Here is a 21,916-nt window from a genome sequence, read left to right as displayed (position 1 = left end):
CCAGCTACATCTGAGTGACTGTAATAGAGAGAGACAGGGTGGCGGATTTGACTGACTGACTCCTCCTAGGGGTTGACATCAGCAAACCCCAGTCAGTGCTGATTTCCAGTTGAAGCTACGCTAAACATATCTCAAAATCCACTTAAGAAACCACAAGGAGCTAAAAGCATACCGTAAACGGGTGAAAGTGTAATTTTCATTCCCGTAGAGAGTGGTACACTTTATTTCCAAGAGACATCATCTTGGGAACTAATGCGAGTTTTCTGTCTTGAAAAATAAACAAAGGTGTCTTTCTGGGCACAAACCAGAAATTTATATTGTAAACTCAGGAGCTTCCCAGAAGATATGAAATCTGTGTTATTTCTACATGTGTTCACATTGGTTCACCTGGCTCCTCTGTAGATAAACTCAAGAACTTCAGGAATCTGGAATCAAATTAGTCCCAGCTCAAATAGGTTTTCAATATTTAAGTTCAAAATATTAAAAATATAAACGTACCAGTGAGTATAAGGCTATTGGGGCCATCTGATATCTAACGTGTTGGTTTAAAAACGGTGTATTTGTACCAACCTTGCCTATTGCAAGTTTCCAGCATCCGCAGTATTTTGCTTTTGTTTTGTTGGATATTGCAACATATTCAGTAACTGTCATCTGTGTTTTTCACATGTGATGTCAGCCTCCTAGAAAACTAGCTGAAAGTCTGCCATATTGGCTGTTGGAGGTTAACTGCAACAAATGCTGAGTAACTATTGAAAATAGGCTCCTCATATTACCAGAAGACAGCCTGTTCACAATGAGAGCTTCCTACCAAGATGGACATGTGTGAGACCATCACTTGGATTGTACCTTCCACCACCACTTGCAGCCATGTAAAAGATGGAGGTCAACCTGCAGTCTCTGCATTCTGCTTTCAAGTGGCTGGATTTTTGAATGGGTATAATGAAAGCAGATTTGGTGTGGATCACACTCCCTGAATTGTACATTTCCTAAAATAATCTGGAACATTGAAAGTTCTTTAATATGCAGCATCTTATAAAATTTAACTGGGAGCCAATCCCAGCCAGAGAACTTTTAAGGGAGAGGGAGTTGACAGATGAGTTACATAATCACTATGGTGCTGTAATATTAACTGCTCGACATGCTCAAAGGAGAATTTATGGAAAAAATTATGAAGTTTAGTCCCATAAAGTTGACATGATAGTTATATAGTTATTATGAAAGTAGTTTAGAGGGCAGGCAAGTAATTTGCCCCAAAACTCTTCCAATGCCACTCTTGCCCTAGTTTATAGGAAGTGCACCAGAGAAACCCACATTTATTTGTCCTCTCTGTTTCTCACTTCTCTCTTTGGCATCACCTTTCCTGTTTGAGAGCCTGGCTGAGATCAGGAATCAAGAAATTGCAGGCATGGTCCAGCCATCCCCTGGCACATTAAGTTTTCAAATCTGATAAAAAATGCTTTACAAGACATTTTATCAAGCAGGATTGCTGCAGCAACAAGAACCAGTCTCTTGCATTTCACAGGTTTAGCCTTTCACACTTACAACACAATCAAATAGGTCAACATTCATAGATTGTTCCTTTTGTTGATGTTTGTAATTGAAACACACTCAAACTGTAATCTATGTACAGATTTCAGCCTTCTGACAAAATTTCAGATTCTTCGCTAAATGTGACCAGATAACATGGCAGTAAAACTGACAAACAGAAGTTCAATAAGTGCATATAACATGAGAAATATTTGAACTGAAGTTTCTTAGAAATTAAACATGATTCTCAATTGTTTTGACGAACAAGCAGTCCCTTCTGGAAGAGTTTCAACTCCACTAATTCTATAGATTCTTTTGTAATTATAGATTAAGTGTAAATTTGTTTGCTCAGAAAGCAAACCATATATTTTAAGTTTAAGACTAACATGAGAGGGATAAGAACACTTTTTTTAGGAACATAAAAAGGCCATTAAGCCCAACAAGCCTATCACTCTTTGATAGACCAAACTCACTTATTTACCTTCTCCAAATACCTGTATTCTTTTCTCTACAGAAACAGACAATAATTTCTAATTTGCTATGGTAAGAACCAGTTTTTGGGAGTTTTCTTTTCTTTTTTTTCCTTTTCTTCCAAAAAACCCAAAATAAGTGTCAAATTAAAATTTTATTATTTCGGTCCAGGATGCACTCCAGTCCCTGCGGTGCCCACCGGTCACGGAAAGCCTCAAGCGTACCAGCAGACACCGCGTGCTCCCTCTCCAGGGCCACCCGGGTGAGGAGAATTCCGCGGAAGAGAGGCAGACAGCCAGAGCGCCCGCCCCCACAGTTTTTGGGAGTGTGCCCATGGTCCACCAAATGCTAGCTTCCTAATCATAGCTATGCTGTGTTGTCGTGTGAGGAAGTAAGGCAAACTCAAAGGGCCAGTCACCCCAGTGCAGTCTACCACATCTCTAAATAGCCAGCTCCAGAGGAGCACTGGAAAATGAAAGGCTTGGGATATTAATTGAGAAGAAAATAATTCAAATTTCTACTAATGTAAATCTTTATCAAAATTCTGCTTCACATTATTTACATTTTATAACATGATTTTTCATCATTAAACATATTCTGGATGGCTTGAGTCACCTACCAGTGACACTGCAGCCTCTAATTATAACTTATTAATTAGGTGAGCCCACATCACAGGGCAATCTCTATTATACACTTTCCATATGATTATTAAAACAATGCTGCACTGTGTCTTCTGTATTTTTTTTAATCACAAAAAGACCTTAAGTGTTAAACACCCCTTGCTTTCAGAAAATCAGAGTTATCACTCTTCTTAGCAAAACTGAAATCATCACATCATCCTGAAGTCATCTGTTATTTAACCAGTGATCATATTAATGTATTACCGTGTAGTAATTACATTTGTATAATTATTTTCTATACCTAATATCACTGTTACACAGTGAATTTCTGGTTACACATACATGATATTTTAATTTTAAAAATGACTTTTTCAATCCAGAAATATCAATTATTTCATTGGGAGCTTAAGCCCCTGATTTGGTTGCTTTGGGTGGGAAAGGATTAAAGATTGAATCTAATCATTAGTACCTGCTAAACTTTCACACAGAATTATAATTAGTTTTAATTGTTTTAGTTTTTGGGGCAACTTAATGGTGAGAACACAGATATGAATTGGGGAAGTCGTTGGAGGAGGTACTGAGAATGACAGTGTGAATTCATATCAGCAGGAATTGTATATAGGCCACTCATTAACCGAAGTACTTCAGCAATTGTGCCATTTCTACTTCTCTGACACTTCTACTTCTACTTCAGTAACTATCCTAAGGCACTTCCACCAATATTGTTAGCACTTGTTAAAGATAAATATTCAAAAACCCAACTGAAGTAATTTAAAAAGTAATATTTACTTTAATTAGAATCTGTTGTAATATTTTGATTTTCATAGGGTATAGGTGGTGAGGCTCACTTTTTAAATAAGCAATGCATAATTGTCCCTGGGACTGTGCTATATTTAAATAAATCTGAAACCAATGAGCAATAAACCAATGGTTATTTTTATCCCCAGCAGAATTACAGGTCCAGAGGTTGGTCTCATATTACTATCAATCCTAATTTCTAAAATATGATTTGTTTGGGGCCTTCATGAACAATTTTAGAATCAGTCATTGATTTAAGCAAAACTAATTAATCACCTGAGAGGATGGCACATATCACTGATGAGGTCAATATCCTGGAACTCCCTTCCTAACAGCACTGTGAGAGAACCTTCCTCATCCAGGCAAGTGGAGAGTATTCCATCACACTCCTGACTTGTGCCTTGCAGATGGTGGAAAGGCTTTGTGGAGTCAGGAGGTGAGTCACTCGCCACAGAATACCCAGCCTCTGACGTGCTCTTGTAGCCACAGTATTTATGTCACTGGTCCAGTTAAGTTTCTGGTCAATGGTGACCTCCAGAATGTTGATGGTGGGGGATTCGGCGATGGTAATGCCGTTGAATGTCAAGCGGAGGTAGTTAGATTCTCTCTCGTTGGAGATGGTCATTGCCTGGCACTTGTCTAGTGCAAATGTTATTTGCCACCTATCAGCCCAAGCCTGGATGTTGTCCAGGTCTTGCTGCATGCAGGCACGGACTGCTTCATTACCTGAGGGGTTGCGAATGGAACTGAACACTGTGTAATCATCAGCAAACATCCCCATTTCTGACCTTATGATGGAGGGAAGGTCATTAATGAAGCAGCTGAAGGTGGTTGGGCCTAGGACACTGCCCTGAGGAACTCCTGCAGCAATGTCCTGGGGCTGAGATGATTGGCCTCCAACAACCACTACCATCTTCCTTTGTGCTAGGTATGACTCCAGCCACTGGAGAGTTTTCCCCCTGATTCCCATTGACTTCAATTTTACTAGGGCTCCTTGGTGCCACCCGATCAAATGCTGCCTTGATGTCAAGGGCAGTTACTCTCACCTCATCTCTGGAATTCAGCTCTTTTGTCCATGTTTGGACCAAGGCTGTAATGAGGTCTCGGGCCGAGGAGTGGCGGAACCCAAACTGAGCATCGGTGAGCAGGTTATTGGTGAGTAAGTGCCTCTTGATGCACTGTCGACGACACATTCCATCACTTTGCTGGTGATTGAGAGTAGTCTGATGGGGCGGTATTTGGCCGGATTGGATTTGTCCTTTTTGTGGACAGGACATACCTGGGCAATTTTCCACATTGTCGGGTAGATGCCAGTGTTGTAGCTGTACTGGAACAGTTTGGCTAGAGGCGTGGCTAAATCTGGAGCACAAATCTTCAGCACTACAGCTGGGATGTTGTCGGGGCCCATAGCCTTTGTTGTATCCAATGCACTCGGCCGTTTCTTGGTATCAAGTGGAGTGAATCGAATTGGCTGAAGACTGGCTTCTGTGATGGTGGGGATATCGGGAGTTCTGGCTAAAGATGGTTGCTAACGCTTCAGCCTTGTCTTTTGCACTCACGTGCTGGACTCTGCCATCATTGAGGATGGGGATGTTTACAGAGCTTCCTCCTCCCGTTAGTTGTTTAATTGTCCATCACCATTCACGACTGGATGTGGCAGGACTGCAAAGCTTTGATCTGATCCGTTGGTTGTGGAATCACTTAGCTCTGTCTATGGCATTTTGCTTCTGCTGTTTAGCATGCATGTAGTCCTGTGTTGTAGCTTCACCAGGTTGGCACCTCATTTTTAGATACGCCTGGTGCTGCTTCTGGCATGCCCTTCCACACTTCTCATTGATTCAGGGTTGATCCCCTGGCTTGTTGGTAATGGTAGAGTGAGGAATATGCCGGGCCATGAGGTTATAGATTGTGCTGGTATACAAATCTGCTGCTGCTGATGGCCCACAGCGCCTCATGGATGCCCAGTTTTGAGCTGCTAGATCTGTTCTGAATCTATCCCATTTAGCACGGTGGTAGTGCCACACAACACGTTGGATGGTGTCCTCAGTGCGAAGACAGGACTTCGTCTCCACGAGGACTATACGGTGGTCACTCCTACCAATACTGTCGTGGACAGATACATCTGCGACAGGTAGATTGGTTAGGATGAGGTCAAGTAGGTTTGTGTAATCGTCTGGAGAGCGATTTGATGGTCATGTGGGAGAAGACGGGGAGTATAGGACTGTTGGTGACTTGGGAGATGTCGTTCACATTATTGATATCACTCACGGATTAGGTGAGCACACAAAGTCCTGACAGACAAGGCCGGTGTTCCTTGTTGCCCCCCTTGCGTCTTCCTCCACTTCCCCCTTCGTCTCTTCCCCTCATCCTCAGCGTCTTCCTCCTCTTGTCTCCTCTCCCTCTGGCTCAGGGTCTTGCAGATAATGGGCAGCAAGAGCTGTTCCCTTATAAGGGCGAAGTTGTGCAACATACCATAACGATTCTTGATACTCACTGATGAGTACTGCAAGGCGTCAAAAGAATGGTCCAGGCAGAGGAAGCATTGCTTTTGGACGCCTGTGGTGTGCTCAATGATGTTGCGTGTGGCATCATGGGTCTCATCAGCCCGCTCTACATGAATGCCTGCGTTCCTGACTGGGGCCATGAACCACCTCATGAAGGGATAGATCTTATTACCCAGCAGCCAGCCTTTCACTTGCCGATCCGGTTCAAAGATAGCTGGCCCGTTGGACTGCCGCATAGTGAAGGCGTTGTGACTGCGCCCATGGTAGTGGGTATTGACCTCCATGATGCGCTGTATGTGGTTTCACATCAGCTGCACATTCAGGGAGTGAAACCTCTCTGTTCATGAAGATTGCCGAGTTGACATGTGGAGCACGTATGGCAATATACATGCAGTCAATGGCACCCTGCACCATGGGGAAGCCTGCAATGCGAGCAAACCCTCGTGCTCACTTGTTCTGCTTCTCTCTAACAAGAGGAAATGTGATGAATCTGATGTGCATCTCGTATAGTGCCTCCTGACCTCTCTTATGCAGCAGTGCATTACACACTGTGAAATGTTGCACAGCTCACCAGCACAGGGCTGAAAGGATCTGGAGCCATAGAAGTTCAGCGCCAATGTTACCTTCACAGCCACAGGCAATGCTGTCCTTGGCCTGCTCTGAGGATGTAGTTGTGGCTGCAGCAGGTGACAGATCTCCGACACAAGCTCTTTGGTGAACCTCAGCCATCGGATGCACTGATCCGCACTCATCTGGAAGTAAGAGTGGTGTTCCCTGAAGGCCCTCATGGGATATGGCCTCTTGCTCAGTGCTCTGCTTTTCCTCCTCCACTTCTCTCTCCTTGCAGCTGGGGTCCTGAATCTAAACAAAGGAAACTACAGAGGTATAAGGAGTGAGTTGGCTATGATAGATTGGGAAGCTTCATTAAAAGGCATGACGGTGGATAGGCAATGGCTAACATTTAAGGAACGAATGCATGAATTGCAACAGTTATACATTGCTTTCTGGCGCAAAAACACAAAAGGAAAAACGGCCCAACCATGGTTAACAAAAGAAATTAAGGATAGTATTAGATCCAAAGAGGAGTTATATAAAGTTGCCAGAAAAAGTAGCAAGCCTGAGGATTGGGAGCAGTTTAGAATTCAGCAAAAACGGACCAAGAGATTGATTAAGAGGGGAAAAATAGAGTATGAGAGTAAACTTGCAAGGAACATAGAAGTGGACTGTAAAAACTTCTGCAAGTATATAAAAAGAAAAAGATTATTGAAGGCAAACATAGGTCCCTTACAGTCAGAAACGGGAGAATTTATAATGGGGAACAAGGAAATGGCAAAGCAATTAAACAAATACATTGGTTCTGTCTTCACGAAAGAGGACACAAATAACTTCCCAGAAATGCTAGGGAACCAAGGGACGAGTAAGAAGGAGGAATTAAAGGAAATTAGTATTAGTAAAAAAATAGTGCTGGAGAAATTAATGGGACTGAAAGCCGATAAATCCCCAGGACCTAATAATCTGCATCCCAGAGTACTAAAAGAGGTAGGCATGGAAATAGCGGATGCATTAGTTGTCATCTTCCAAAATTCTATAGATTTTGGAACAGTTCCTGCAGATTGGAGGGTGGCAAATGTAACCCCACTATTTAAAAAAGAAGGGAGAGAAAACAGGGGACTACAGACCAGTTAGCCTAACATCTGTAGTAGGGAAAATGCTTGAGTCTATTATAAAGGATGTGATAATAGAACACTCAGAAAACATCAACTGGATTAGACAAAGTCAACATGGATTTATGAAAGGGAAATCGTGTTTGACAAACCTACTGGAGTTTTTTGAGGATGTAACTGGTAGAACAGATAAGGGACAACCAGTGGATGTGGTTTATTTGGATTTTCAGAAGGCCTTTGATAAAGTCCCACATAAGAGGTTAGTGTGCAAAATTAAAGCACATGGGATTGGGGGTAATATACTAGCATGGATTGAAAATTGGTTAACAGACAGGAAGCAAAGAGTAGGGATAAATGGGTCTTTTTTGGGGTGGCAAGCTGTGACTCGTGGGGTACCGCAGGGATCAGTGCTTGGGCCCCAGCTATTCACAATATATATCAATGATTTGGATGAGGGAACCAAATGTAATATTTCCAAGTTTGCTGATGACATAAAACTAGGTAGGATTGTGAGGAGGATGCAAAGAGGCTTCGAGGCCATTTAGACAAGTTGAGTGAGTGGACAAATACATGGCAGATGCAGTATAACGTGGATAAATGGGAAGTTATCCACTTCGGAAGGAAAAACAGAAAGGCAGAGTATTATTTAAATGGTGATAGATTGGGAAATGTTGATGTACAAAGGGACCTGGGTGTCCTTGTACACCAGTCACTGAAAGCAAACATGCAGGTGCAGCAAGCAGTTAGAACGGCAAATAGTATGTTGGCCTTCATTGCAAGAGGATTTGAGTACAGGAGCAAGGATGTCTTACTGAAGTTATACAGGGCCTTGGTGAGACCACACCTGGAGTATTGTGTGCAGTTTTGGTCTCCTTACCTAAGAAAGGATGTACTTGCCATAGAGGGAGTGCAGCGAAGGTTCACCAGACTGATTCCTGGGATGGCAGGACTGTCGTATGAGGAGAGATTGGGTTGACTCGGCCTGTATTCACTCGAGTTTAGAAGAATGAGGGGGGGATCTCATTGAAACATATAAAATTCTGACAGGGCTAGACAGACTGGATGCAGGGAGGATGTTTCCCCTGGCTGGAGGGTTCAGAACGAGGGGTCACAGTCTCAGAATACGGGGTAGGACATTTAAGACTGAGATGCGGAGAAATTTCTTCACTCAGAGGGTGGTGAACCTGTGGAATTCTCTACCACAGAAGGCTGTGGAGGCCCAAGTCACTGAATATATTTAAGAAGGAGCTAGATAGATTTCTAGACACAAAAGGTATCAAGGGATATGGGGAGAGTGCAGGAATATTGAGATAGATGATCAGCCATGATCATATTGAATGGCTGAGCAGGCTTGAAAGGCCGAATGGCCTACTCCTGCTCCTATTTTCTATGTTTCTATGTTTGACCAGCTCTGCGTGACCTCTCTGCATACTCCCAGTCATGTTCTATGCCCAGCGGCAGCCATAGCAGACCACCCATGGTTGCCAGGAATCTTGTTCAAACATTGTTGTAAATTACATCAACCGTAAGGCAGTACCTGCCAAACCACTCTCAAATATACTATAGCAACTCTTTGTAAGTATAGGAAGCTTCAACAAATGCATCCTATTCTACCAGCAGCCATAAGCGATAATCCAGCATCTAACCTGCAACACCTGCATGATTCCTTTAAATAGCGCTGGTGGGGTGGTCCACCTTCAGGCTCTCTAAGACATGTTCATGGTTAAGACAATGCATTGAGTGGAGCATTAAGTGCCAAAATGGTGTCTATCACTTTAAATCAATGTTGCACACTGATCTAACGCATAGTCTCGCTACTTTACATGCTGTCGGCATTCGTTTTCTGTGCGTGCGTGAAACCCTTTACCAAGATGACGTCCGATGCACGTAACACAATAAGCATGCGCACACATTCCGGACGCCATTTAGGAACTTTGGGAGGCCGCGTAGCACCGAAACGACGGGTGCTGCTCGGCCCTATTTCTAGCCCATAGTCTCAGGATAAGGGGTCGGACATTTAGGGCTGAGATGAGGAGGAATTTCTTCACTCAGAGAATTTCTTTGGAATTCTCTACCCCATAGGGCTGTGGACGCTCAGTCATTGAGTATAAACAAGACTGAGATGGATAGATTTTTGGACTCTAAGGGATTCAAGGGATATGGGGATCGGGCGGGAAAGTAGAGTTGAGGTCGAAGATCAGCCATGATTTTACTGTATGGCGGAGCAGGCTCGAGGGGCCGATTGGCCTACTCCTACTCCTACTCCTATTATGTTCTTATAATACCTGTTATGTAGAGAATATAGGACACCTGGAAGAGATTACAAGGCAGTAATCCGATCAAGGAGTTCTGATGATGCCGTAAACTGTGAGAGCAAAGCTGGGATTGTTTATAACTGTCATCCAATCTACAAGATGCGATTTCAGCTTTGAAACCACTTTATCTATCTATCATTTCTATTATATCCTGTCCATTGAAATTCATGGGGTGGTTTATTCACATCTGGATCTGCCTGTTTGCTGTAACTGTAGATCAGTGCAGATCATGACAGCTGGTGCACTTGCACTAAAGGATAGTAATTGTGAAGTGCAAATATATTGCGAAATAATTGCAATGAATGCAAGTAGCTTGGTTGGCAGAGAGAAAAAAACATTAAATTCTACAGTACCCTGTTCAAGCACAGATTGAAACAAATTACTACAGGAGCAGAGACAATTAAGAGTATGGGGGAGAATCTGGAAATGGTTAGATAATAATTATTCACTGCATTCTTAGCCTCAGCAAAAATGATAATTCTCTCCAAGATTATGTTATTGATGTAGCAAATATTTGTATTTAGTCTACTGTAGAAGCTGCATTCACACAATTTATTTAATACAATCTATTTAAAGGAATGCTCCAATTGAAGAATTCACAAATCATGTTAACCTTCATCATGAAGTGCCAGACACTAGGATATCAAACTAAAAGATATATTTGCTGAACTATTTTTCCCTTGTTTTCTCTCATCCTCTGTATACAGCTCTGACTCTTTCTGGGTTAGCATTTCACAGTCACTAGTAGCCCTCTGATCTCAGGCCCAAGTGTCTATGTTTTATGTTTCACCCTGCATAGTGAGTGTCAGCAGGCATTCAATTTGGAGATCACAAACTGATGAGTCCAATCCTTTCCTTGCCCACATATGCATTTTTCAGCAGAGACCGCTGGATAGCAGTCAGGTGAAGGGAACCTGACTGACTTCTCCCCTTCCGATACAAGGGGTATTGAGGTGAATAATAGAACCCAACTGCTGTCCGGCCAATATCAGCCAACTCATTACACATTAAATAGAAAAACTGTTTCTCTCATTAACAAATTTTCCTTAGATCAGATTCAAAGCTCCACATCTTGTGTTGAATTCCAGTCTTCCAATTTCTAACCCTCCCCTACCCTCTCCCCAATCCCCATCCCCCTCCAGCGCTGATGATTACTGACTCCTAACTCATACAAGAATGACGGTTGTCAAAATTTTGATAGTGGCAATTGTGATAGAGTTGCTGATGATCTGTGCGATATCTACACAGCCACAGATTAAGATACAAGATGTCACAGAAAAATCACTTTCATTTTTCTTTAGAAATGGTGCTATGTTATTCAACAACAACTGCAATTTGCATTTATTTAGCACCTTTAATGCAGAAAGATATCCCAGGGCACTTCACAGAGGCATCATCTGACAAAAATGGACACTAAGCCAGAGAAGCAGGGGTGACCAAAAGCTTGGTCAAAATTGTATGATTTAAGGAGGGTCTTAAAGGAAGAGAGAGAGGTGGAGAGGCAGTGGGGTTTAAGGAGGGAATTCCAAACTGGGGGCCTTAATTGGTGAAGGTACAGACATCAATGGTGGGGCAAAAGGAGGGAGGATGCACAAGAGGCACGAGTTAGAGGAATGGAGAAAGTTGTAGGGCTGGAGGAGGCGAAAGAGGTAGGGAGGGCTGAGGCCATTAAGGGAATGAAACTTTGGATGACGTTACCAAGGGGCAGCATGTAGATGAGTAAGAGGATGGGGCCAAGGATAGATATACAGGGGACTCCAGAGGCAATGCGGTAGGAAGAGAAGCCATCGCTGGAGATGCTCTGCCTACGATCGGGTAGGTAAGATTGGAAGCAAGCATAGGTCCCACTGAATGGACAACAAAGGAGAAGAGTTGGAGGAGGATGGTGTGGTTGACCATGTCAAAGGCTGCAGTGAGAATGAGGAGGGAAAGCGCACCATGGTTACTGTCATTTGTGACTTTGATTAAAGCCATTTTAGTACTGTGGCAGGTGTGGAAACCTAATTGGAGCCATTAGAATATGCAAATATAGTATAATTATTTTTTATGTCCTGCTTTGAAAAGGAGGTTTAAATCAAAGTAAGAAACTTCCATTCTTAAGTTTATGGAATTATAATTCCTTCTAGTGCATTTTCTTTAAATATGGTAAACAGTGAGGATAGTAACAGACTTCAGGAGGACATAGACAGGTGAAATGGTCTGTCCAGAGGGCTGTGGATGCTCAATCGTTGAGGATATTCAAGACTGAGATAGATTTTTGGACACTAAGGGAATCAAGGGATATTGGGATAGGGTGGGAAAGTGGAATTGAGATCAACCATGATCTTATTGAATAGCAGAGTAGGTTCGAGGGGCCATATGGCCTACTCCTGTTCCTATTTCTTATGTTCTTATGGGCAGACACAAGGCAGATGCAATTTAATGCAGAGAAGTGTGAAGTGGTGCATTTTGATAGAAAGAGGAGAGGCAATATAAACTAAATGGTACAATTTTAAAGGGGATGAAGGAACAGGGAGACCTGGAGGTGCACATACACAAATCTTTGAAGGTGGCAGGACAGGTTGAGAAGGCTGTTAAAAAAGCATATGGTATTCTTGGCTTTATAAACAGAGGCATAGAGTACACTAGCAAGGAAGTTATGCTAAACCTTCATAAATCACTGGTTAGGCCCTAGCTGGAGTACTGTGTCCAATTCTGGGCACCACACTTTAGGAAGGATGTCAGGGCCTTAGAGAGGGTGCAGAAGAGATTTACTAGAATGTTTCCAGGGATGAGGGACTTCAGTTGTGTGGAGAGACTAGAGAAGCTGGGTTTGTTCTCCTTGGAGCAGAGAAGATTAAGGGGAAATTTAATAGAGGTGTTCAAAATCGTGAATTCTTTTGATAGAGTAAATGAGAAACTGTTTCCAGTGGTAGAAGAGTCAATAACCAGAGGACACAGATTTAAAGTAATTAGGAAAAGAACCAGAGGTGAGATGAGGAGAATTTTTTTTTATGTAGAGAGTTATTATGATCTGGAAAGCAATGACTGACAGGGTTGTGGAAGCAGATTCAATAGTAACTTTCAAAAGGGAATTGGATTAAATACTTGAAGGGGAAAATTTTGCTGGGCTATGGGGAAAGGGCAGGGGAATGGGATTAATTGGATAGCTCTTTCAAAGAGCCAGCACAGGCACGATGGGCTGAATGGCCTCCTTCTTTGCTGTATCATTCTATGATTCTATGATACTATTGCTTAATATATTTATCAGTTTGCCTAGTGGAACATGCCACATTGAGCTTCGTACCATTCAATAGTATGTTTCAGGACAGAAGCAAGCTTTTGCATTTTATTTTTGGCAACTACTGTTCCAGTATAATGTTTGATGCACCTTTAGCTGAGTTATTATTCTTAGGAATATGAATTATTATTCTGTAGGAAATGCAACAGATTGTTGCAAATCAGTCTCTAAGACTTTGATATTTTACTGACAGAGCTGAATGCCTTCTGTTGCTAGTCAGTGTTTTGTCTGCTTTCTAGTACAGGTACAGCATCACTGCTGTAAACCATCCAGCTACACTGACAGAATGATACTTGATTTTTGCAGAATTATAAAATTAACAGCCAAAAGGAAGCTTTCAAGTATAAGCGAGAGAATGGGAAATGGGATTAGGACGGAGTGCCCTAGGTAAGGGAAAAGGGCGGGCGCAAACAGATGTTCCCTATTGAAATACTGTATCATACATGTCAGAAAGCTAAACAATTAGTACCATTAACCTGTGGAAATCTTTGTTCTCCAGCTTGTAATGAACACAATAAACATCATACAAACAGTTTTTAATAATATTGCTCTGCTTTATTATTTATTTTCCAGAGAATTTCAGTTATTTGGTAATGGAGATATTGTACTTAGAGGTGATGCAAAACTTCATACATTTGTAGCCACTCCCATTCATTTAATGTGGACTTTCTCTGTGGTGCCCACACAATAAAATGAAAAGGATTTTTTGAAACATAACATCCACAGTTAATAGTTTCACTGCAATTCTGAAATGTATTCTCTCTATGTACAATGCAAAAGTAAATATTTTTACATGGTATAGATTTTTAAAAATTAATTCTTTCGCAAGCTGTTCAAAGCATTTGTTGAGTCTTGTGGTGTCAATAGCCTCCAGTCACTTCCTCCCTGTAGCATATCAATACTATTTTTTCCAAAATGTAATAAAGTAAAGGGAATTTTCTGAGAGGAGCATATTAGAGATTATTGCTGAAGAAAAATAGTTACATTTCCAACTTCATCTAGTCTTCAGTTCCAAGTGTAAAGAACCTATTTGAATATTTTCTTTTGTGGCATCAGATATTCTCACATCGGAGAGGAAAAATATTGCTAACAGGTCACGAAAGAGGAGAGCCAGCCCAGGAGCAATGTACAGGCAGAAAAACATTTTGACAGGAAGGGTTCCCTGCGCCCAAACTGGCATGAATACATGTTGCTAGAGCCCCACCCCAAATGACATGAATTCAGACATTTTTGTAAAAAAGAATTCTTGAAACTGCAATACTAAGATCTGCTTTATTTTGGCTCCCATCATTGCACTAAATTTCAACCCAGGAAATCAGGAGTGGCCAGCAATCCCGCTAAAATTCCCCAAATTAACGTAATGCGCCCACTTTAGCAGTATGTCGACTTCCACTCATAGCATAGTAGGCAGAGACCATAGAAAAATATCACATAGTGTTTCGATTCATATCATTCCAAATATCTTAGCAAAAACCTTAATTTAATTACAATAGTATATTGTTTTTTTAAGGAAAACCCCATGTAAAATAACATATAAAAACATTCATACGTTCACAGTTGTTAAAAGATTTACAAATAGCTGCTTTTCCTATGTAATCATTTTGTAGCTAATCTAATATTTTTATTTATTCTGTTCTTACTCATGTTACTTGAGAAAATTGTACTTCCACATTTTTAATTTGTGCAAGCTTTCAGAAAGGTTTTACAGTAGGATTTTAATGGCCTTCAAGACCTGTTGGTCAAAGATAGAGTTAACAAAAGTACACAGTTAAATGAAAGCCAATATTCAGCGCAATTGATGACTGAGATCTTCTCTACTTATAATTGAGGAATGGTGGTAGCGGTCTCGTGAGGCAAAGTCAGCATTCTCTTCAGTTAGTTGGGTTGTTGCCATGCCAACTGTTGTAAATGAGGGTGTCACTATAATCTGTTTTTCATGTGCTGGTCCTTTCCTAAAACCATGAAAGAAGTTGTATTAAACATTTGATTATAAAATGTAAACACAATACTCCAAACTACAAAGTAAAATCTGATTGAACTGATTTATATACAGGGTGAGGAACAGCAATCTGGCCTCGAATAATAAAAAAAAAGCTGCAAAGGAGTGACCACATTTTACCATGGTGGTTGAGGAGATAGGGTCAACCCTTCAGGTATTTAAGTTACCAATTTTAATGTGCACTTCATAACATCCCACAGAGGGAGGGAAAAATCAGAGGGAATGTTGCGCCCATGAGCATTGTAGCAGCCATTTTAAAGTGGCATTAGCAGAGGCTTGAAAATAGGTCATCCACCTGCTTGCTTGCTTGGTGGTTCATAGCTCAAGGAAACCAAGATAACGGAGGAGAAAATGGAAACAATAAACAAGGGAAACATTTTAAAATTATTTTTAGAAATAGCGACACAATAAGTATCCAGTAAAGAGACCAATCTATTAACAGAGGTCAATAACCCTCAGTGATCAAAATAGGCACATGAATAAGTTTCAGACATTTGAAGCCCAGTGGCCTATTTATGTTTTATAAACACACAGAGATGAATACTGTATTGTACATGTTCTGACGGCCACACAGCAAAAAAAAATGTCAAAACTGTTTCACCTTATAAGGGAGGGAGATTGGATGGAATAGGGTTTTGTGATTCCGGCTACAATTTCTTTTTAACTAGGAGATATCCTGTGGCGTTGAGTCGGAGGATACACAGTTTTATGACAATAGGGTGTTTATGCCACAAGAATAAAACGCATTGATTTCTAGTGACAGAATAAGTCAAAAAATTCAATATTTATTAAATGCTATTCTGGGATTTTTGCTGGTGCTTTGGAGATTGAATTCCACAACTCTCTCCATTATTCTGTGAAAACTGTAAATGCCTTTACCTATGTATTTAGCTTTCAGCCCTTGCCAGTTTTAAAGATGAGAATACACAGCAAGATATAATAGTTGGAGTTAGATATCTGGGGGTCAAAAAATCTGCAGTGGCTGTATCCTGGCATAAGTAGGCCTTAAACTGCAGTACTGGTTGCCAGTTTTAGGAGAGGGTACCAGATGTCTTTTCACTACAGGGATGAAGGAGGAAGTGATCTCTTATCCCCCAAAATTTGTCGCTTCTTTGGATTCAGGCAATGACCCAGGCCTGGATCCCCCAGGTGAGGCGCACATTTGCCATTCGTCAGCCTGATACTTGGTTTCACTGGTTGCCAATGATCTGCGTAGCTATCGAAAGGCCGGAGACACAGGAACTCCCTTTATTGGGAGTTCCCGGCTCTGACCCTGGCCCTGTCCCCTACTACATTAATGGCCTCGTTTGAGACTGGGCAGGCTCCAATCCTATTAGTGTCCAGAGGATACATCCGAGAATGGTTGGGACCCAGCATATCTGGGTCCTGGTCTACATTCCAGCCCTTCCACTACACTCCCATCAGAGTTACAGTAGGTGTGCTGTAGAGTTCCTGGTATGGGTCAGTACTGGGTGGGGCAGTGGGTTTAGCTGCACTGTAGATAGTACTGCACTTTGGGAGGAGGTCGTGGGCTTTGCAAAAATGGGATAGGGGGTCCAGCATTCGGGTGGGGCTGCTGAGGCTTTGCAACATGAATGGATCCTTTGGTCTGGCAATACTGTGGGGGGGGTACCTGAAATTTGACAGAACTGGGGGCTGGTATATGGGGTTTGACTCACTGGTGGACATCTGGTCAGGAAGTGTGCACCATATACAAGGTTTAATAATATACTTATCAGCATTGGGGATGGTCCTGGGGTGTGGTAGTACTGGGATGGGATCTCAGGATTTAGCAGTACTAAAATTTGTGAGCACTGAGAGGGGGTCCTGGGATCTGGGAGTAGGGGGAGGGCAGAGAAAGGGATGTCTAAGGAAGGGAGAGTGGGAGGGAGGGAGGGAGGGTTCCTGAGACCTGGTAATATTGGGGATGCAGGCTTTAACAATTTTTGGAAAGGGGTGCCCAGAAGAATGGACCCAAACTGCCCTTGGCCCCTTTTGAACCATTGTTGCCACCATTTTGAAATCCATCAGCAGCCCCCTTTTGTGTCTCTACCGCTTTCACCATTGTCAGTAGTTGCTCTCTTTAAGTTTCTTCCTTAAAGCATTTAAAAGGTAAATTTTCTGCTTCTGTGCTCCAAGTACACAAAAAGAATGGATATTAGGAAATTGTGTGCCTGCAACCTTTGATTTGCCATCTATTAAAATTAATAGGCAAAATGTTTACCTTGAAAACTGTAACATCTTTTATAGGGGTTTCCCATTATAAATGTTTACACGATGGTTTGCAATGTTAAGCATTGACATAAAAAAGTGTGATTCAAAATTGTGACAAAGGAAGTAAGGTTTGAGGACAGGAAGTGTGTTCCATATGAAAGATGTTTTAATATAGGTTGATATTCAACCAAATTTCATGGGCAGATAGTGCAATTAGCTAACTCAAAAATTAAAAATTCTCACCCTGTATCAGGACTACACTCTCGTTGATGGAATACAGTATTTTTTAAACTTTGGGTTTCAGCATACTTGGTGATTTGTTGTTTGAAAATTGCACCCATCATCAAATATGTGTTTTTGATTATGTGCATCAGAGTGTGGGGAAGTATTTCAACAACTAACAGAATTGTGCAAATACTCAATATTTGTGGTGTTCAAAATATGTAAATTTTCTGATGAATGAATCTCACCAAATCAAACTGTGTTTGATTTCAATTAAGCCACAGGGTAATCTGTCGAAAAGACTTGGCAAGATAATAAATATGCAATGACAGCATTCTGTAGGGGTTACTATGCATTGGAAAATCCTACAGGAAATCTTCACATTAAAGTCCAAATTCTAATCAATTCAGTGTGTATTTTAATGAAGCTGTGGCATAATTTATTTATCAGCTGATACCTGCTGCAGCACCATCTGGCACATAGAAATGGCAGAATGAGAAGTTATAGGGAGGTAAAGTGATTAACTCGCATTGTGAAAATGCTCAGGAACGCAATCACTGCATATTATCATTGCTGGATGATTTGAAGTCTAAAAATCCAGACTAACTCCAAAGGAGCCAATGATGATGATCTATGGTGCCCAGTTGTTCATGTGCACCTCTCTTTTAATCTACACATCGGCTGGAAAGGCTAGAGAATTTAACAGCAAAATGTGGTGCAGTATTTGAAGTGTAAAATAAGATTCAACATAGTCTGAGTTGGGTCACAGTATGTTCTGAGTAGGTTCAGTTGTCATATGATTATTATGAAAATATTACAAACCTCCTTGAGTCACTGAAGACTGTCCGAATCCAACGTAAAAAGTTGAAGTTATTGGCCAGCCCTGTGGGGAAAACATGTAAGTATTGTTATCCAGAAAAACTATTACAACTGCAGAGGAGATTAGATGAAAAAATTATCAAAAGCTGAAAAATTATAAAGGTTAAGATTACTCTCAGCAGAAATAAAAATGGATGTTAGTTCAATCTTAAGAAATTCCTCTCTGCCATTTCACCACATTCATTTAAAGTAACCAGATTAACAAATGCGTTAAAATAGTACACAGAGAATTTCATGCAAATAACCTCATTAACTTCATTATTAAGGCTAAGAGTAATTTCAACCTTATAGTCAATGTAACTTTATTGCAGACTAATTAATTTAGGAAGATAATGAATATAGAATAACAGCTGCGGTGCATGCAAGACAGAAACACATCCCTTGAGTTCAGAACAAACCACAAGAACAAAACTCAAGTGTTATCTCAACTATAGGTTGTGTTACATCCTTCAAACTCCCTCCAGTTTGAGTTATTTGAGGTAATACATGAAAGTCAAGGGGAGATGTGCTCAGTCTATTTTGCAAGCTTCTTTTCCTGATGCTGGTGGTGGATCTCACAGGGGGTCAATGATACAAACAGCAGGATTTCAATCCTAGACACATCAAATTCATTAGTAGAATTTGAAAATGAATTGGAGGTGGTGGGGGGGAGGTGTGATTACAAACCAATCGGCATGATTCTTTGCGAATATAACCAGTTATTACTAAGCCCCAGTCTTGCTAATCTTGTTTATTCAGCAGGGTAAAAGGTAATCTTCTGATCTAATTTTATGTGTTACAATTTAGTCTGAGATCATATCAGAATTTTACATTTTTTTTTACAGGCAACAAACTGCACATACACAGCAGGTTATTACAGGGCCACTCATGCTGGTTAAACAAGGTCATAAGGATGTAAGCACAGCAGTTAATACATGATTTGTTATATGCAGGTGGCCATTCAAGAGAGGCAATAATCTTTTATAATATTTTTCTGTTATTAATTGGACTAAGAAGCACCAAAAGCAAATGCCACATTTGCTGACTGTTTCCATCTACTTATTTGGTAATTTCTAGCAATCAAGCTTACAGTTTTGATTGAATGTATTTCTAACGCAGTTTGAAAGTTCCAAATGTTATCTTAGTTAAGTACTTAAATAGCATTAGCCTGCAGTATAGTTTAAAATTTTACTAGATGTGAAATTTCAACGTTATAGAAAATGTTGGTTATATTTTCCCTTTTTTTTTGCTCACATTTATATTCAGTGGAAAATATATTATTTAGGTTTTCATGTTTTACGCCCCTAGTATGAAATGATCATGTGATTTCTTTCAAAGTCTTTTGAATGCAGGTACAGGCTCTGGTTTTAAAGCAATTGGCACATCTGAATCTAGACTGCTCTGAAATGAGCTCATTTCATTTCATATATTCCTTGTGTTTTATATCTCTGTCACATCAATTGTTGCCAGATTTGGGGGCGGGTAGGTGTCCTTCCACTACAGGAATGAAGGGGGAAGTGCTCTTTCAGTCCCCAAGATTTGCCCCTTTGCCTTTCTATAGTAACACAGCTGAGATTGGGAACTCAATAGTATGGGAATAAATAACAACATCAACAACTTGCATTTATATAGTGCCTTTAATATAGTAAAACATCCCAAGGCACTTCACAGGACCGTTATCAAACAAAATTTGACACCAAGCCACATGAGGAGGTATTAGGACGGGTGAGTAGGAATAAACGGGTCATTTTCGGGTTGGCAGGTTGTAACTAGTGGAGTGCCGCAGGGATCGGTGCTTGGGCCTCAGCTATTTACAATCTACATTAATGACTTAGATGAAGGGACCGAGTGTAATGTATCCAAGTTTGCTGATGATACAAAGCTAGGTGGGAAAGTAAACTGTGAGGAGGACGCAACGGTCTGCAACGGGATATCAACAGGTTAAATGAGTGGGCAAGAAGGTGGCAGATGGAGTATAATGTGGGGAAATGTGAGGTTATTCACTATGGTAGGAAAAAATGGAAAAACTGAATATTTTTTAAATGTTAGTGTTCAGGGGGATTTAGATGTCCTTGTACACGAAACACAGAAAGTTAACATGCAGGTACAGCAAGCAATTATGAAGGCAAATGGTATGTTGGCCTTAATTGCAAGGGGGTTGGAGTACAAGAGTAAGGAAGTCTTGCTCCAACTGAACAGGGCTTTAGTGAGACCACACCTGGAGTACTGTGTGCAGTTTTGGTCTCCTTACCTAAGGAAGGATATACTTGCCACAGAGGAGGTGCAACAAAGGTTCACTAGATTAATTCCTGGGATAAGAGGGTTGTCCTATGAAGAGAGGTTGAGTAGATTGCGCCTATACTCTCTGGAGTTTAGAAGAATGAAAGGTGATGTCATTGAAACATACAAGATTCTAAGAGGGCTTGACAGCATAGATGCTGAGAGGTCGTTTCCCCTTGCTGGTGAGTCTAGAACTAGGGGACATAATCTCAGAATAAGGGGTCGGACACTTAGGACTGAGATGAGGAGGAACTTCTTCACTCAGGAGGGTCATGAATATTTGGAATTCTCCATGAGAGAGGGCTGTGGATGCTCTGTCGTTGAGTATATTCAAGACTGAAATCGATAGATTTTTGGACTCTAAGGGAATCAGGGATTTGGGTAAGAGGAGTTGAGGTCAAAGATCAGCCATGATCTTATTGAATGGCAGAGCAGGCTCAAGGGGCCATATGGCCTACACCTTCTCCTATTTCTTATGTCCTTATGTGACCAAAAGCTTGGTCAAAGAGGTAGGCTTTAAGGAACGTCTTAAAGGAGGAGAGGTAGAGAGGCGGAGAGGTTTAGGGAGGGAATTTCAGAGCATAGGGCCTAGGCACCTGAAAGCAGGGCCGCCAACGATGGAGCAATTAAAATCGCAGCTGCACAAGACGCAAGAATTGGGGGAACGTAGAGATCTTGGAGGGTTGTAGGGCTGGAGGACGTTACAGAGATCGGGAGGGGCGAAGCATGGAGGGATTTGAAAACAAGGATGAGAATTTTAAAATCAAGGCGTTCCCAGACCGGGAGCCAATGTAGGTCAGCGAGCACGGAGTGATGGCTGAATGGGACTTGGTGCGAGTTAGGAAACAGGCAGCAGAGTTTTGGATGAGCTCAAGTTTATGGAGGGTGGAAGAGCACTGGAATAGTCATGTCTAGAGGTAACAGAGGCATGGTCGAGGGTTTCAGCAGCAGATGAGCTGAGACAGGGGCGGAGACGGGCAATGTTATGGAGGTGGAAGTAGGCAGTCTTGGTGATAGAGTGGATATGTGATCAGAAGCTCATCTCACGGTCAAATAGTATGCTACGGTTACGAACTGTCTGGTTCAGCCTCAGACAGTAGCTAGGGAGAGGGATGGAGTCGGAGGCTAGGGATCGAAGTTTGTGGCTGGGAAAAAGACAATGGC

General features: G+C 41.5%; 1 protein-coding gene across 1 annotated transcript in view; it reads right to left on the bottom strand.

Moving 5' to 3' along the window:
• Window positions 1-13,729: 13,729 nt before the first annotated feature.
• slc12a8 (solute carrier family 12 member 8) overlaps window positions 13,730-21,916 on the bottom strand; it is a 101,684-nt gene continuing 93,497 nt past the window's right edge. Inside the window, exons 12-13 of the mRNA XM_067986772.1 lie at window positions 18,437-18,497; window positions 13,730-15,131 (exon numbers count right to left, since the gene is read on the bottom strand). Of these exons, the coding sequence (XP_067842873.1) occupies window positions 14,966-15,131; window positions 18,437-18,497 (227 nt within the window). The 3' untranslated portion in view covers window positions 13,730-14,965. The remainder of the gene's footprint in view (window positions 15,132-18,436; window positions 18,498-21,916) is intronic.

This window comes from Heptranchias perlo, chromosome 7 (assembly GCF_035084215.1).
Source record: "Heptranchias perlo isolate sHepPer1 chromosome 7, sHepPer1.hap1, whole genome shotgun sequence".
NCBI lineage: Eukaryota > Metazoa > Chordata > Chondrichthyes > Hexanchiformes > Hexanchidae > Heptranchias > Heptranchias perlo.
The sequence above is the reverse complement of the archived record's forward strand: the minus strand, read 5'-3'. Positions and strand labels throughout refer to the sequence as shown.